At 40.1% G+C, this 17,647-nt stretch overlaps 1 protein-coding gene across 2 annotated transcripts in view; it reads right to left on the bottom strand.

The window, feature by feature from the left end:
- The window catches only part of AKAP6 (A-kinase anchoring protein 6), a 405,462-nt gene that overhangs the window by 47,496 nt on the left and 340,319 nt on the right, over positions 1-17,647 (bottom strand). For both annotated transcript variants that reach the window (XM_032798440.2, XM_032798441.2), the window contains exons 10-11: positions 14,112-14,258; positions 10,110-10,334 (exon numbers count right to left, since the gene is read on the bottom strand). In XM_032798440.2, the coding sequence (XP_032654331.1) occupies positions 10,110-10,334; positions 14,112-14,258 (372 nt within the window). The remainder of the gene's footprint in view (positions 1-10,109; positions 10,335-14,111; positions 14,259-17,647) is intronic.

The following is a 17,647-nucleotide window of genomic DNA, read 5'->3' as shown; positions in this document are numbered from 1 at the left end:
CCATAAATTAAGAAATATTCATGTGGCATATCTGGCATGCCCAGTCACAAATTCAATGAAATATTCCTATCATCAGTGGTTTTAGTGATTCAGAGGTACAAATATTACCAGCAGCTGGTAGGTCACTACCTTTACATAGAAAACCTGCTAGCTGTGAAATACAGCATTTCATGGACATTTAGAAACTCTTAATGAGAAAATGTTTGCCAACATTTTCAAATATACGTGACCTAATTTTCAGACGTGCTGAGCATCCACCAGTCCCACTGAAATCAATGGGAGCGACAGGTTTTCAGCACCTTTGAAAATCAGGCCACATTTTATTTTCAGTGCCTGAATATGGATTTAGGGGCCTAATTTTAGGACTCACGTTTATAAATTTTGTCCATTATTTATTGGTCTCCATAAAATTAGATTAGAAAATTCTAAGAAACGTGACATTATGGACAACTCAACTGAGCACGTGCTCCGATATTATAACTAAGAAGAAGGTGGAGGGCACTTTCTAAGGTTGACTGGCAACAAGCAATAGCAGCTTATCCACTGCTGCTTGAGTGGATTTTGAGAGAAAGAAACTCCAGCAAGTCCAAGCTTGTCCTTGAATAGATTGGCTGTGAGATGAGACCATATACACTGCCTTTTTTTTTGGCTCATGATGGATCATTTATCTTGAACTGAGCCCCTGGATGAGTTTTGTTATGAAACACAGTGAATGTTTGATAAAGTAATTAGGTCCCTCTCCATCTTTGGGAAGGGATTTTTTGGGGGGAAAGCAGCATACTTGTATCAATATAAGATCAATCTCCTTCGCTAGCCAATAATTCACACAGTTCTCTGCACTGACCAAGCTCATATAACAAGATTTACAAAAAACTGTTGCTAAAGAATCCTGTGGCACCTTATAGACTAACAGATGTTTTGGAGCATCAGCTTTCGTGGGTGAATACCCGCTTCGTCAGATGCATGTAGTGGAAATTTCCAGGGGCAGGTATATATATGCAAGCAAGCTAGAGATAATGAGGTTAGTTCAATCAGGGAGGATGAGGCCCTGTTCTAGCAGTTGAGGTGTGAAAACCAAGGGAGGAGAACCGGTTTGTAGTTGGCAAGCCATTCATAGTCTTTGTTTAATCCTGAGCTGATGGTGTCAAATTGCAGATGAACTGAAGCTCAGTAGTTTTCTCTTTGAAGTCTGGTCCTGAATTTTTTGCTGCAAGACGGCTGGCCACCTTAAGGTCTGCTATAGTGTGGCCAGGAGGTTGAAGTGTTCTTCTACAGTTTTTGTATATTGCCATTCCTAATATCTGATATTTTTATGGCCGACCTGGGAACAACGCTTCCTCAGTTCTCGTCCACTCATGCCCCTTCTCTACCTACGTCTACACTGATGAACCTCTTCATTCATCTGGACCCATGGAAGTGAGCCCCCACCCCCCCCCTCCTACCCCCACTGCCTTCCCGTTCCTTACTTCCCTACTTCCCTCCTCCCCCTTCCTAAATTCCACCGTATTTCAACAGCTTCCACCCCACCATCAACCTCAGCCGCGGACACATGCTACAGGGGACGTCCACTTTTCTAGACACCACGGTGCCAAATAAGTGATGCGTCACATTAACACCACCCTATACTGAAACCTATGACCACTATGCCTATCTACCATGCTCCAGCTTCCATCCCAGGCACATCACATGATCCATTGTCTACAACCAAGCACTAGTACAACCGCATCTGCTAAAACCCCTCAGACAGGAGTACCAACACCTACAAAATTCTGCCAACTTGCCCACAATCATACACAGCGACATCATCACAGGACCTAACCAGATCAGCCACACTATCACGATTCATTCACCTGCACGTCCACCAATGTTAATATACGCTATCATTATTGCCAGCCAATGCCTCTGCTATGTACATTGGCCAATCTGGACAGTCTCTACGGAGAAGATAAATGGACACAATCAGATATTAGAAATGGCAATATTACAAAAACCTGTAGGAGAACACTTCACACTCCCTGGCCACACTATTAGCGACCTTAAGGTGGCCATCTTGCAGCAAAAAAAACTCAGGGACAGACTTCAAAGAGAACTGCTGAGCTTCAGTACTGCGTTGACACCATCAGCTCAGGATTAAACAAGACTGGAATGGCTTGCCAAACTAAAAACCAAGTTTCTCCTCCTTGAGTTTTCACACCTCAACTGCTAGAACAGGGCCTCGTCCTCCCTGATTGAACTAACCTCATTATCTCTAGCCTGCTTGCATATATATACCTGCCCCTGGAAATTTCCACTACACGCATCTGACAAAGTGGGTATTCATCCACGAAAACTCATGCTCCAAAATGTCTGTTTGTCTATAAGGAGCCACAGGATTCGTTGCTGCTTTTACAGATCCAGACTAACATGGCTACCCCTCTGATAATTGTTGCTAAAGAATGTGCATTCCCCTCCCCATTTTTACTCCTCATCCCTTCCTACTCCAGGTCTCTTCTCGCCCCTTTCCCAGGTGTAGGCAACATCATCAAGCTAGAAAATCAGTTTTGCCAAGTCACACAACTTAATTGTGAGTCTCATGATATTTTGCCTGTTTGTTAAAATCCCAGTGCCTAGAGTTATGTGTTTATATGAGAATCTCCTGTTTCATTAAAAAAGAGTATGTTTCTGGCCCTCATGATTGCAAGGAAAAGGTTGAAAAGGTGAACCCTAACAGCTCAAAAACCAGAAGAGCAATAACCCCCTCCCTCAAATTTATATATTTTAAAAAAATCTCATGATTTTTGAGGTTCTAATTCATGAGGTTTATAATGGTTAGGCGTAGCAATAGTATGAAATAAAGGTCCTAAGCAGCGGTCAAAAATGTTAATGCTCAACAACACAAAACACCCCTATCTACCCTATACTCTCTTCTTTGCATACAATGATCCTGTCACTACAACTCTCCTCCCCATAGCAGGCTGGACTAATCTGTTTGCATGATCACTTAACATCACTGTTGATCAGCCAGTAAGTGTCACTATAGACTGAAATGAGGCTCATTCTTCTAATTTGGGAGCTGAGTGTGAAAAATGTTTGCAGCAGCCTCTGGCCCCAGCAAGCTGATGGAGGGAGTGATTGAGTATGCTGGGTTTCCAAAACAGTCGTACCTAGTGCTATGTTGAGAATACTGAGCTGACCAGAATATATAGGACTTTTTGTTGATGTGAAAAATGTAGAACAAAATAATCATATACAGTATAGCAAATGATGACAATAGCTAGCATTCATTCCGATAATAATGAAGGAAAACTGAAAAATCATATCCAGCACAAATTGAACTTTAAATCAAAACAAACAGCAACATAAGAAACAGTCTTTCTTCACCACATAAGGACTGTATAGAAAGGCAACTTAGAGACAGGAAGGATGGTCTTGTGGTGAAAGTAAAGACCTAGGAATTAGAACAGCTGGGTTCGAGCTTTGACTCTGCCAGAGAGCTTGGGGAAGACATGTAATTTCTTTGGGCTTGGCTACACTTGCAAGTTGCAGCGCTGGCGAGGGGGTTACAGCGCTGCAACTTAGCAGGTGTCTACACTTAAAAGCTCAGCCAGCGCTGCAACTCCCTGTTTGCAGCGCTGGCTGTACACCTGGGTCTGCTTCCGGTGTAGCGAGACCAGCGCTGGTCATCAGGTTGTGGACCACTCACCAGCGTTTTTATTTGCCTCCAGGGTATTAGGACTTATCCCACGCATTCCTTTCTTCAGCTCTCTGGTCATTGCTCGCACTTCCACTGCCCTGGCTCAGAGCCTGGAGAGGAGGGGGATGTTGTAGAGGACACCCAAGAGGAGGCTACTGGAGTGTGTTTTGGAGATCCCAGGTGTCATCAGGCAGTGAAGCTATTTTCAGCCAGAGAAGCTAGCCAGTCGCAGCTGCTGGACTTTGGTATGAGAACCAGCAGAGCGAGCTGTCCTGGTAAGAAGCTTTTATATAAGGATGCAAATGTTTTTGGATCAGGGGCTATGGCTGCCTGCAAGCATGCCTAGATGTGGAAGAGCCCATTGATTTTTTCCCTTGTTAGGCTTGCTCTTGCTTTACAAGCCACAGAAACCCATCGGCGTTCCAGAGTGAAACAACCCCTACCCCCACCCTTCCAGGTGAGCTGCGTGTGCAAGATGGCTCTCTGAGAGTAGCTGCTGTGGCAGATGTGGGTGTGGGTTCAGTGTTATTTCCCTGTAGCTGCTCTTTGCTTTTCCACAAGTCACAGAAAACCCATGCTTCCACAGTGAAGCAAACCCCCACCCCCACCTTCCAGGTGAGCCACGTGGCAGCCCCCCCCTTCCACTGTGAGCCGCGTTGTGGAAAACCGCCATCTCTATCCTCGCAGCTGCGGCCTCTCTGTTGCTATGCTCAGAATGTGTAAATGAATGCCTACAAAAACTCTTAAAAACAATGCAGGCTCTATCTATAACAGTTTATCTCTCTGTGTTTTTTTAAAGTGACTTGAATACTGCTCCATTCAGTGCAGACTTCTGAAAGACTGCAAACTAAGAAAAAACCAAGGAAGACTAGAGAGATGGTGAAAGCAGTTAGGAATCTGTATTCCACAGAAAATAAAAAGTTGCAAACTGGAGGATAAGAAAACATGAAAAAGGAACAGGCTGCCAAGAGCAAGAGAAGGCTGCCAAGAGAAAGGAATTGACTACCAAGAGAAGCACAGATCAGGCAGGATGACTGTAAAAAAAAAAGTGGAAAAAAAAAAGCCTCTCATTTCTTTCATGTATATTTTACTTTCCATACACTATATGAATAATAAAATTATTATACATTGCAATCATATATGCTGATTACTTGGTTATAATGACTGCCTGTTTCACATGTGTGCCGTCCCCGCCACTCCCTGGGGTATGCACATTTGTGGTTCAAGCGTCCTCAGGTTAATCCCTGAAACTGCAGGGCAGCATGGACATGGGCTGCTGAAGGCAGGGCAAGGGTTGACTGGAGTAGGGTCTGGCTGGCAGGCAGGCAAGGGATGTGGGCTGGTTGGCGACAAGGTGTGGGGGGCTGGCTCAGGCAGTGCGGGTGCAGCAGGGGCTTGAACTGCGAAAGCAGGGCAGGGGGATGCGGGCTGGGCAGAGTGCATCAGACCGCTGGTCGCGCAGCAGATGTGTGGGGGCTGGCGCGGCTTTGGGCAGGGCTGCAGGGGTGTGTGGCAGGGGTTGGCTGGAGACAGGACAGGGTGTTTGGCAGAGGGGGCTGTGGGCACGGGGTGCATAGCTGTGCTGCAGGCAGGGGGGCCGGACTGTATGGGCAATCAAGGTGCAGCAGAGGCAGCTGCCGACCCAGCCTTTAAGTAGCCCCAAACCCCCTTCTACTCCGGGACCTTTTAAATAGCGCGCGGCAGCACTGGGATGCAAGAGGGAGGCGGGCTCCGGCGGCTATTTGAAGGACCGGGGGGTGCAGAGCAGCTGGAGCCCAGGACTTTTAAATACCCCCCTCACTGCCCCAGGCTCAGCGGGCTATTTAAAGGGGCTCAGAGCTCCAGCCGGGGTCGCCGGGCTTGCCGCGCTCCGGCCGGAGCTCCAGCCGGGGTCGCCGGGCTTTGCCGCGCTCCGGCCGACACGGCAAGCTCCGCGACTCGTTCTCCTGGCCGAGAGCGCGACAAAGCCCCGCCGCCCCCACTCTCATGCTGGAGCCCGCCGAGCGCTGCAAGCCCGCAGCCCGGCTGGAGCTCAGCTGGGAGAGCAGGGCCATGCCGCCGCTCCGCCGGCGCTTCACTCCAAAGGAGCGGGACCATGGAGCAGACCACAGCTGGGGACGGGGTAAACTAAAAAAAAAATTAAAAAGGTGCCTAAGGTGCGGGGCCCTCTTAGGCGTGGGGTCCGATTCCCTGGCAGCACGGGTCGTTGGAACAGGAAGCGGAATGACCCGCACCCTTCCGTTCCCTTCCCACGACCCACAGCGACAAAATGGGACGAGGTGCTCTGTGGGACAGCTGCCCACAATGCACCACTCACAGCAGCGCTGCAACTGGTGCAAGTGTGGACACATTGCAGTGCTGGTCGCTGTCAGTGTGGATACACTGCAGCGCTGGCCGTACACAGCTGTACGACCATAGCTGTAACTGCCAGCGCTGCAAAACTGTAAGTGTAGACAAAGCCTTTGTGTTTCAATTTCCCCATTTCTAAAAAGGAGAAAAACTATACCTACCCCAAAGGTTTAGCGAGGCTTCATTCACTATGTTTGTACAGCACATACGGGTCTGTGGGTGGACAGTGCTATAAAAATACTATGTATTATTACTGCACAGCAGTATTCCAAAAGAAAATGTGCAGCAGTACATTAATAAAAAGTACACCTAAGTTAATGCAGAACCAATATTGATTTTCATAACAGAAAAATAAGTCAAAATAATGGTCTACTCAGGAATGAAACATCTTCCCATGCATACCATCATGTTCCCATCCTATGTCCTCACCACATTTACCTATAGCATTCAACCTTTTCTTCAAATGAAAAGGGAAAGGAAAACAACTGCAAAATGAAATAACTTTTTCCTCTACCATATATACAATTTAAAATGTAATGCCATAGAATAAAAATCAAAAGCACTGTTGTGTTTATTTTATTAACAGGAGTATTTCTCTGTATGCAGTAGCTATAGGTATAATTTGCATAGGACAATACATTTCCTTTAAGAAACAATGGTTTACATACTGTAGTGAACAGTGGTAATAAATTAGTCTCGTAGTTCAGTGGAAAGTAAGTCAAACGAAATGGTAGCAGATTTAGCAACTAGCATAGCTAATGTTTTTTAAAATGTTCTAAATGTTCTCTCCCAAATATATGGATTATACTTTGTAATACTGTTAATTATATCCATTTTCTCTTTTATATACTCCCCCTAGGAGGTTAGTGGAGATTGGAAAACTTACTTATAGTGGATTTCAGATTTAATGAGACATAGATGGTTTTAATATACATGACAAAGTGACATGCTCTTACCATATTTTATATGCACTTGTTTTTTATACTCTAATGGCTACCATTTTGAAAATAAGTAATTTGATGTTTATATAGTATAATTAATAGCTAATCAACTATGTAATGAGGTGCTCTGGTTACATCTTAGGTAAAATAGTGCCACATTGTTTAATATCATTAGGTCTCTTTGCATGATATTACGCGTAATTTTTGAATAAAAGGTTTATTTCATTTTGAAAAGTTGTGTGTGCATTACAGATGCAGGGACTAGTGTATAGGTGTCCATATATACCATGACTGTGTGAACTTAGACTCCTAAGTCCATAGGTAGGGAGCTAAATAAATGACTTGATTTCCAAAAGAAATGAGCACTCAGCGGTTCCTATTAACAACTTACATCTATTACTGTGAAGGTCTATGGGTCCATGCACAATATTCCATCTGCATCAAATCCAATTGTAAAACAAAAATAATCAGCATGATTATTTGTTTTTGTCCACTGCCAGAAAATTGTCAAACAAATAACCAAACAGTATGCATGTCTTAACCCAGGTCTACAGTTTCACTCAAAAAGATCTTGGAAACACTGAGAATTCCAGAAAATGCCTAATCTGTATTGTCTAGTTATACCGAAAGAAGGACAGGAGACATTTGACATGGATTTAATCATGCCGCAACTTTATTATTAAATGTTTGGGACTATCCGGTAGATAAAAGTGTACAGTGCAAGTAACCCCCTGGTTTATTCTGTAATTACCTGCTCCCCCTCTTTTTCCATTGCGGTCCCTACAGTAAATGCATTGCTAGGCTCTTACCATCCCCTTCCCTTATATGAAGGTTAAGGTGGGCTATAATAATGGAGTGTTGGCTCCCTGATGTACCAATCATAGGAGTCCCCAACCCTCCTCCCCTGTTCGTTCCTTTAATGAACACCTCTTTTTAAGTCCTTTTCCAAGCCATGTATACCTTCCCTATGGAGTACCTGCACTGGACATCTGCCCTACACTTAAATAATAAGCTGTGATATATAGCCTACCATCCATCATGCCATGCATGTACAAAGCCCTTGCTGGACCCATGGTGGGGAAGGTGTAAAAATCCCAGCTGCACCTAGGCCAATATGGTGGCAAAGAAAAAATTCCTTTCCAGCTCCTCTAAAAAAAGGGGTGGCTAGTGTAATGCCCACAGGGAGGGTGGGTGCTGCCTCAGCCTGATCTGTGTAAAAAGGAGGCGTTAGGCACAGGGCTGCCCCTTTAAACCCTTCATTCCCAGGGGATGAGTAAGTGACCACACTGACCCTTTTGCAGCAGTTTTCATTTCTCCTCCAAGCCAAAAAACACAGTTCCCTTCATTCGGCCAGCCAGACAACCCCACCCCCTCCCCAAAGTGCAGTGTGGTCATTGCTATAAACTTCTCAACAATCTTCCTGAAAACAGGAAGATTCAAGGCTTGGCTATAATTGCCGAGGTATCAGTTTCATTTCTTGAACATTAGTCCAACAGTCACTTCCTTGAGAGCCACTCCCATCCTGTCCTACTAAAGCGAGACTCAGTAAGCATTCTACCATCTGGAATCATAGAATCATCCCAGCCAGGGCTTTGTCAAGCCAGGCCTTAAAGACCTGTAAGGAAGGAAATTCCACCACCTCCCTAAGTAACCCATTCCAGTGCTTCGCTACCCTCCTAGTGAAAAAGTTTTTCCTAATATCCAACATAAACCTCCTTCACTGCAACTTGAGACCACTACTGCTTGTTCTGTCATCTGGTACCACTGAAAACAGTTTAGATCCATCCTCTTTGGAACCCCCTTTCAGGTAGTTGAAAGCAGCTATCAAATCCCCCCCTCATTCTTCTCTTCTGCAGACTAAACAACCCCAGTTCCCTCAGCCTCTCCTCATAAGTCATGTGTGCCAGCTCCCTAATAATTTTTGTTGCTCTCCACTGGACTCTTTCTCATTTTTAACATCCTTCTTGTAGTGTGGGACCCAAATCTGGACACAGTACTCCAGATGAGGCCTCACCAATGCTGAATAGAGGGGAATGATCACGTCCCTCGATCTGCTGGCAATGCTCCTACTTATATAGCCCAAAATGCTGTTAGCCTTCTTGGCAACAAGGGCACACTGTTGACTAATATCCAGCTTCTGATCCACTGTAACCCCTAGGTCCTTTTCTGCAGAACGGCTACCTAGCCACTTGGTCCCTAGTCTGTAGTAGTGCATGGAATTATTGTGCATGGGAAGAGTGCTGCTGACTGAGACTTCATGGATATTGCAGAAGAAGAGACGATCCTCATCACCCTTACCTCAGCAATGGTTTAAGATTCCTAAAACCCTAAGATTACTGGTCTATCCTTCTTCTTTCATCTGTCAAAGATCATCCACAGAGAAAGGTGACCTGTGAAATGGCACTGAGGAGGTGATGTTTTGGAGCTACCATACTGACAACTATGAACATAAGACAATCTTCTTGTCCAACCAAGTCAGAGCTTCATTAACACAAACATACTCCTGCACAAACTCGTAATGGAACAATAAAATATGTCCTTCATACCAACAGTAGCAAAGGTGCGTCCTGGCCTCCAGCTGAAGGAGGTAATGGTCTGAATATGACAAAGATGTAAACTGCATCCCCCATCACCCAGGCTCAAGACTAGATTGTGGCCAATCTCATAGTGGGCGTGTCTATCTCTCCCTATCTATAGTAAATAAGCCTGATTCTTCTCTCACTTATACCAGGTATACACACATGGGACTACTGACTTCAGTACAGCTACTCCTGCCTTAAGTGAGAGGAGACTCAGGTCTCATGTCTATTAAACCGGGGTGTTATACAACACATTAACTAAAGTGTTCAATATAGAGACTGCAGTACACAATGTAATCATTTATAATGAAACCAAGTTTATAGTGAAGTAAAATAAAAGACACAAATTGCTTTGCAAAATTCTGATGACATTGCATCCCTTTGATGTTTTACTGTAGAAAAATAACTTTTCTTTAACTGTGCAACAGTACATTACATGAACACATTGTATATAAATGCAGGTATAAATGTGAATGTATGATTACATATGTACATATTATCATTACCTGATACATATTTTATCTATTAAGAGAAATCTCACTATCAAAACTATGATTTTTTTATTACCTTAAAATATTGCAGTTGTTTCTCAGCAGACATTGTTCCTTCATTTTCTTGTCTCAGACAGGAATTGAAGATGAAAAGCTCTGTATCTCTCAGCCACCCTTTCAGCTCTTTGATCCTCACCTCCAGCTGCCTTACCAGACTGCCACTTTCAGGTGAGAGCAGGTCACGTGGACCTGACCCACTGTGCCCTACCATTGTGTCTTGGATCTTCTCTCCTAGGGTATTCTAATGCATTAGATAAAAAAAAAAACAACACCAACAGAGATTAGTCTTATGTACCAAAACATATCACAGATTAGTGAGCAACAAGAACCATCTGTTAGATGACTAGTAATATTTTTTCTAGTGATTACCAATATCAATCAATTTATTTTTTGTATCCTTTATTCTCATTTAGTGCCCAATTTTCCTCTCATTGAAGTTAACGGCAAAACTTTCTTTGACTTCAGTGGGAGGAAGAGCAGGAGCTGGTCCTTATGAAAATGGATTTTTTTCGTAACAATTATGGACAAAGAAGACAAAATTGTACTAATTGGATTAACTTTGTAAAGTGATCACCTAGGAACATTTGCCATTTGCTTAAGATAACTAAATAAGTTTACCACATAGTAAGGATAAGAAATATTATAAATAATGAGTTAACTTTACCTAAAATCACAAGTTTTTAAGAATGGCCATTGTATATAGTTTTAAATTATGGATTCCGAAGATAAAGTTTTCAAACTTGGATGTCTAAACTTAGAATTGGGCCAAAATCTGGCCAAAATGGGTGGCCTGAATTTCAGAGGTGAACACCACCTACAGCTTCCGTTGAGATAGGAATTTCAGGTGCTTAGAACTCTGAAATTAGATAATTAAATATGGATTTAAGGGTATGGCTACACTTGCAGCCGTACAGTGCTGCCACGGGAGTGCTCCCGCGGCAGCGATTTGAAGTGCGAGTGTGGTCGCGGCGCCAGCACTGGGAGAGAGCTCTCCCAGCGCTGCAGGTACTCCACCTCCCCGTGGGGATTAGCTTACAGTGCGCTGGGGCACTGTTTACACTGGCGCTTTACAGCGCTGTAACTTGCTGTGCTCAGAGGTGTGTTTTTTCACACCCCTGAGCGAGAAAGTTGCAGTGCTGTAAAGTGCCAGTGTAGCCAAGGCCTTTGTACTTAACTTTAAGCATCAAAAAGTTTAAAAAGTTTGGCCCAGAGTAAACATTCACTATGGCCACCAATTAAATTAATTTGCTGTAGCTTTTCCAGACAGCATTTATAGTAAAAGAAACACTAATTACATTTTCAGGAGTGAGCATTATGAGCATAATCAATGTGCTGAAGAGGCCAAGGATGGATTGTGCAGGGAGACTTAACTTCCCTTTTAGTATTTTAAAAGGCAATCCCTCAACATCACAGTGGAAGCATGTGGTTGCCTGCTTCTATTATGCCAAGCTGTGTTTCACCTAACCTGTAAAAGGCTGTCAGTCCAACACTTATTATAAGCACTAAATCTGTGCTATTGATTGTAGAATTCTGAATAAATACTGACAACCATATCCTATAACCTTTTGAATTTATAATTAGCGGGGTTTAATTGTTGTAACATGAAGATACAGTTTTAAGTGACCCTGTATGCCTGTGTGTGGAAAATGTACCATCCCTGTTCAGTGGGACATGATTTATTGTGATGAATTAAGCCTCCAAAAATAAGTTTTACAACACAAATAAAATTAGATTAACAGCCATTAATCTACTGTGTAGCATTGTGTAAATAGTATCTTTAGGAGAACTTAACTTGAAAACATGCATTCTTGGCAACACCCTTCTATTTTTATGGCGGAAATATTGATAATTTGAAGACTCTCAGAGGAATCCAGAGTTAGCTATTGTTTTTATGCTGTAACAAAAGTAGCAGCAGGAGGTGAAATCAATGCCCTTGGAGGGTAGGGTCACAAAAAAGAATTTATTGCCACTTTTTTGTTCTGGAACAGTTTGCAGTCATAAATTCTTCATAAACAGAATACTTCAGAGAATGGTCCGTCTTCATAAATATACGACAGAGGACATCAATTTCATTTAATTCACAATTTGTGTCAGCACAGCAGATGCCAATGCCTGCCTTGATAGGGTTGTTTAATATGCAATTGAGACAGAGTAATATTCAGCACAGGGGACAAAATTTCACAGATTAAACTGTACGCACCACTGACATTTCATTCTAATGTATTTCGATTCCACACTGCTCACCTTAGATGAAAGTAATATTAAAAACCATATCCCTCTATTTTACCATTGTTAGAAGTTAAAATCTTTGTCTTTAATTTTTTTCATGCCAATTAAAATGTAATCATGCCAATTAAAACAGTACGCCTAGTGTTGCTTGCTTCTGCAGAGGTTTTTATTAAATTAAACAAAACTCTATCCAGTTCTGATTATTATACATGAAATTGCATTTAGCAGGAAAATTGCATTTTTTATTTTTCTTGTAAATGCAGAAATTGATACAAAAAGTAATCTAAAATTATATTTTGATTTTAGCATGCTGAGAGATAAAGTTTTTTAATGTATTTAAAAAAAGGCGAGATAGTTTTTTTTATTTACATTTTGAAAACTGATTTTAAGAAGGATTATACATCAGTTGCTTTCAAACTGCCTTTATATTCTATCAAGTGTAACCAGAGGTGTGATACTGAGCTTGAATTAAACTGATTAAATGTGCTTCAAGTCACAAATGTCCAAGGTTTATAAATAGAATTATTTTTAAACAATTTAAATACAAATTGGTTGCCATAATTCTTCATTAGTTGAAAAAGCTAGACTGAGAATTTAGTAAATTCTGTTTTTTAAGGATTATAATCCTGCTGTTCAATCATCTAAAAATGAATTTAGAAATGCTGCACATTACTTTTTAAACAAACTACTGATAGGACAAACTTAACTTTTTGTGACAACTGACATATTCATAGACTCAAGTTGTTTGAAACAGCTGAACCACGCAGAAGAAAAAACATGTAAAATTGCTTTTGCATTACTACACAAGTTAAAATGACGTAAGTATCTAAGTTGACCCTGACAAGTTGCGTATTTAGCTTTATTTGCAATATCTTAGAAATACTGTTTTTAAAAGTAAGATAATAGCCTGCAAAATTATGCTGTATAACTGTATTGCTAATATTACACATCTATAATTAATCATTTAAAGTAATTTATAAATTTATCTTACCCTTGATTTGAAGTGAAGGCAATTAAGTAGAGAAGTGGATGAAAAAATATAGTTTAACTTCTCTCTCTCTCAGCTGTCTTACAATAATAGAACAATAGTGTCTCCTGCACAGTGCCATCACTAGTCTCTGGGTAACAGAATCACTATATTGCTTTTTTTGCAAATTCTTGTATCTCACTCTTTGGCTGAGACCCAGCCCATCATAGCGTGAAATGAATTACATGAAACTTTTTTTTGGCTTTTGTCAAAAGTGAGCTGAATACAGCAGCGTGAAACTTATCCTGGGTACATTCTTAGATTCAGGTATTCAGATTTGTGCCAAATTTGCATATTTATTTTTGAGCCATCAGTATCACCTGAAATATGTAGTGACAACCCCACTTTTCATCTTAAGGGTATAGTAAATAGTTAAAGAGTAGATGTCTCTAACATGTACCTTCAGAATAAATTCTATTAACATTCACTCAAGCATGACAGTCAGTGTATATCAGATATACTGTATTATAGTTGACTTGGTGCATGCCCATAATACATGGCATATTTTACTTACATTCTTTATGTATTAAAGAACTAAAATTATTAAAGTCAGACAGGTGACAAGCATGGAATAAAAAAAAGGAATCAACAGAAGAAGAAAATACTATTTTTTTTAAATAGTATGAGTAGCTTGTTTGAAATGTATGTAGCAAATTGAAAGAGCAAGATATTTGTGCCTCACATTAGAAATCAGACAGACAGCGTACTTCAACAGACAAAAATGTACACATAACCCACAAACAGTAATAAAAATGCAAATACCCCAAGCAGTTCCCATTTTTCATTAATTGAATCCACTTTTTCAAGGAGATCATTTGGTAGTAAAACACCACTTTTCTTCAAAGCTTTGACCTTACTAAGCAGTTCCATCTTTTTCGGGTGCCTGATTGACATTTCTACATTATATCTCTACAATGAGAAGAAAAAGATAACATTAGCTACAGTAAATTGTTTTCTCTATTAAAATACACCCTTAAAAATCAAAATGCTCAATTGTCATCCTGATCACAGAGCTTCCTTTTTTATATATCAAAACACACAACCTTATTAATGTGTCTTGGAACGGATTTTTCCATAGGATTTCAGATGCACACTGAGCAGGCGGTTTGTATGGGTGGGGTTTAAATGAGAAAAGTTGGCAACTGATTCCATACAACAAAATTAGACATATCTTCCAACAGTCTGTCATCTAGAACCTGATCTACCTTTGTGTCCCTGAAATCAGGTGTTTTCCTAATTTTATGAAGGCATGTTATTCCTATCAGAAATACTGAAGCATGACACTGAAACTAAGAAAATGAAACAAATAAATGCCACATTGTTGTAAGCTTCCGGCGCAACTATTTTCTCTTGTTTGTCCTGTTGGGTTTTGCCTCATATTTGGGTCTTGGGAGGTTGAGAGCTATGAAATTAAGGCATATGATGACATCAAATTTTAACCAAGCTAAAAATTATTCATATCTTATTTCAATAGAATTCTAATGATTAGACTTTTGTTGAAGCACTCAGAGTAGCACTAAATGGTGGCACAAATAAGAACAGCAACAGTGCTCACACTGTTCAAATGCTTCTTCAGCCTACAACTGCTCTTTATTTCCAGGATAAAGAGAAGTTTAAAAAACATTTTACAAAATTACTTTCAAGTGAATCTCTCAATATATGTCTTCTGATAAGTGGAAAACAGACTATGCTTTCTAAAAATATTTCAGTTGGCTACTTCTTATATTTTTCACAAAAGGACATACAGGCATCTGCATGACATATTGGTAAGTAAATCTCTTTAAAACACATGTTCTATTAGAGCTAAATTAGAATTATATATGACTGTTACTACAATGATTAATTATGTTTTAGTGGACTGCAGAGTAGATCAGAATATACAACACATACTCTTACGTAAAAGCACATTTGTTGAAACGGGACTTCTTATATTGCCAAAACCCACACCTTTTATTCAGCGAAGCGAATACAGCACATTTTCCCAAAACAAGCGTTTAGAAAACCTACATAAATTATGCAAAGCTATTAGCAAACTGCATCCTCAACATTAAGCTTTCTTTGCATTAAAGTCAGCCAAGACAGCTCCTACAGTAGCTCTTACCCAAAATGTTAATATCTGGGCTAAGTATAACAAAATTAAACTAGAATAAAGAATGTTTAAAACATGGGTGCTTTTGCCAGATCCAAGAACATGTACTGTAGCAAAACAAAACAAAAAACAATTGGAGACAGCTTAAAGAAAATAAGAAATGTGTGAAATCAGTGTTTCAGCTAATAGGTCCTCAGCATTTCCATGCATATGTTTGCATATTGTTAGTTTCATATTTTAATCTTCCATTTACACAACACATGCACATCATTTGTATTATGTAAACTTCACAAAATATTAGTCATCTGTGGATCACAGAGCAAAATCTTTTAAATGAGGTGATTTAAAGCATTTCACATTATTAACGAACACTGATCAGGTGTCTGTGTATCCAAAATTGCATGAATATTCATAGTAAATATCAAGGAATTGTTTAAAATTTATAAAGAACTTGTCTTCTGATAGGTGGAAAACAGACTGTGCTTTCTAAAAATGCGTGATAACAGGAGGCAATCAGGTTTTGCATTGAGGAACTGCATCAGCCCACAGATAATTCAGTTTCATTGGACTAAAATGTTCAACAAGTATGCTTCTTGGCCCTATATTATTGCCTTTTCAGCTAGAATGGTGACTAGAGGAGATTACAATCTGCTTTATGTAATCTGATTTCTATTTAACGATGATATAGCTGAAAAGGATTTGCATAATTATTTCAATAAGTACACGTAATATCAAGGGGAATCCATAGTCGGTTACAGATAGGCACTGAAATCCAGTTTAGCTAGGAACAGCAATTCAGTACATATTACTCTCTCTCTTTTTCCAAGCAAATTAATAGACTGAGGGAGTCCTCTAGCTGTGTGACACTGGTGCGGGCTCTGGTTAGTTAACACTTTTTACCTGTGATTGACTGATTTGGTTTTTGTTACCTGAACTAGATTTTGGTTATGCTCTTGAGTAGTATAAAATCAATGACAAAACAATACAGGTTGCATATGTTTCATAACAATAATGTTCATGTTCACATAAAAACTAAGACATTTCACTTAATTTTGGACTAGATAAAATAATTCTGTAATGTAGCATAGAATGAATAGTTTCTGTGACAGACGTTATAAAAGGTTATTACATTAAAAAATAAATAAGCTAGACTTTATGTATGCTTTCTGTCTTTGTCACCATGTAACCTACTGTATATAAAGCATGACGAAAGATGATTGATAGAGAATGCATTATACAGTAACAATAAAAGATGAAAGAATTCACTTAATTGTTAGATGTATTGGTATGTGAGTGAAAGTCAGTATTGTTTCACTTATGAAAATTAAAGTGAAGTGTTTATTTTAATTTAAGGAAAGAGCTTAATGTACAGCAGGTACACTTTAGGGACTGATAGCACTAGATGCTATTGCTAATGCTTTTTTTTTTATCCATTAAACACCTACACTCTAAGCAGTTGCATGGCAAAATTAGCTACCAGCTCTATCAGTGCTGCACAACCTAGTCTAGGAGGACTACTTTATCCTGTGGTGAGAAGATAATTTAATCTTCATATTCATTCTATCCGCGGCATTAAGTGAGCAAAGGCTGCTCCATTGTGACAGTCTGCGAATGCTATGATATACATTACTGTTCAATAGCCAAAAATGAGATTAAGAAAGTTAAAGTCACAGGATTTCTCACAGTGGCTGCAATAAATAAATGACTTATATTTAATTTTCCACAGCACTTGCCCCACCAAACTTTAAAAAAATACACACTGAAATACTGTCAAGTACTTACAGCATGATTAGCTGTGTGTATGTGTGCATGCATGGCTGATTTTGTGTTAATGAATCCACCCAGTAGAAATAAGAAGCATGGGTATCTATGTTAAAGAATTTTGATTCTTTTTCCTCCCCTCCATGTGAACATTTTTTGTCAAAAAAAAAAAGGAGTTTTGAAAAAATCACTAAAGAGTTTATCCATTAAGATGCTTGGCAAATTCATATTAGGTGGCTACTTTTTTTATACCAAAAGTACTTGAATTCCAAAACAAAGGAAGTAAAAACACGATTTCTGTCAGAAAGAAATATTCTATTAAATCTAGGAAGGCTTGACTGAGGACCCCTCCCCCTTTTTGACACTTATGCAAAGGGATACGTTGTATCTATATATCTATAGATATATATAAAAATAATTGTGTTTGTGTGTGGAAAATCACACCCGA

This window comes from Chelonoidis abingdonii, chromosome 4 (assembly GCF_003597395.2).
Source record: "Chelonoidis abingdonii isolate Lonesome George chromosome 4, CheloAbing_2.0, whole genome shotgun sequence".
Taxonomy (NCBI): domain Eukaryota; kingdom Metazoa; phylum Chordata; order Testudines; family Testudinidae; genus Chelonoidis; species Chelonoidis abingdonii.
This window is presented reverse-complemented; position numbering and strand designations above follow the sequence as displayed.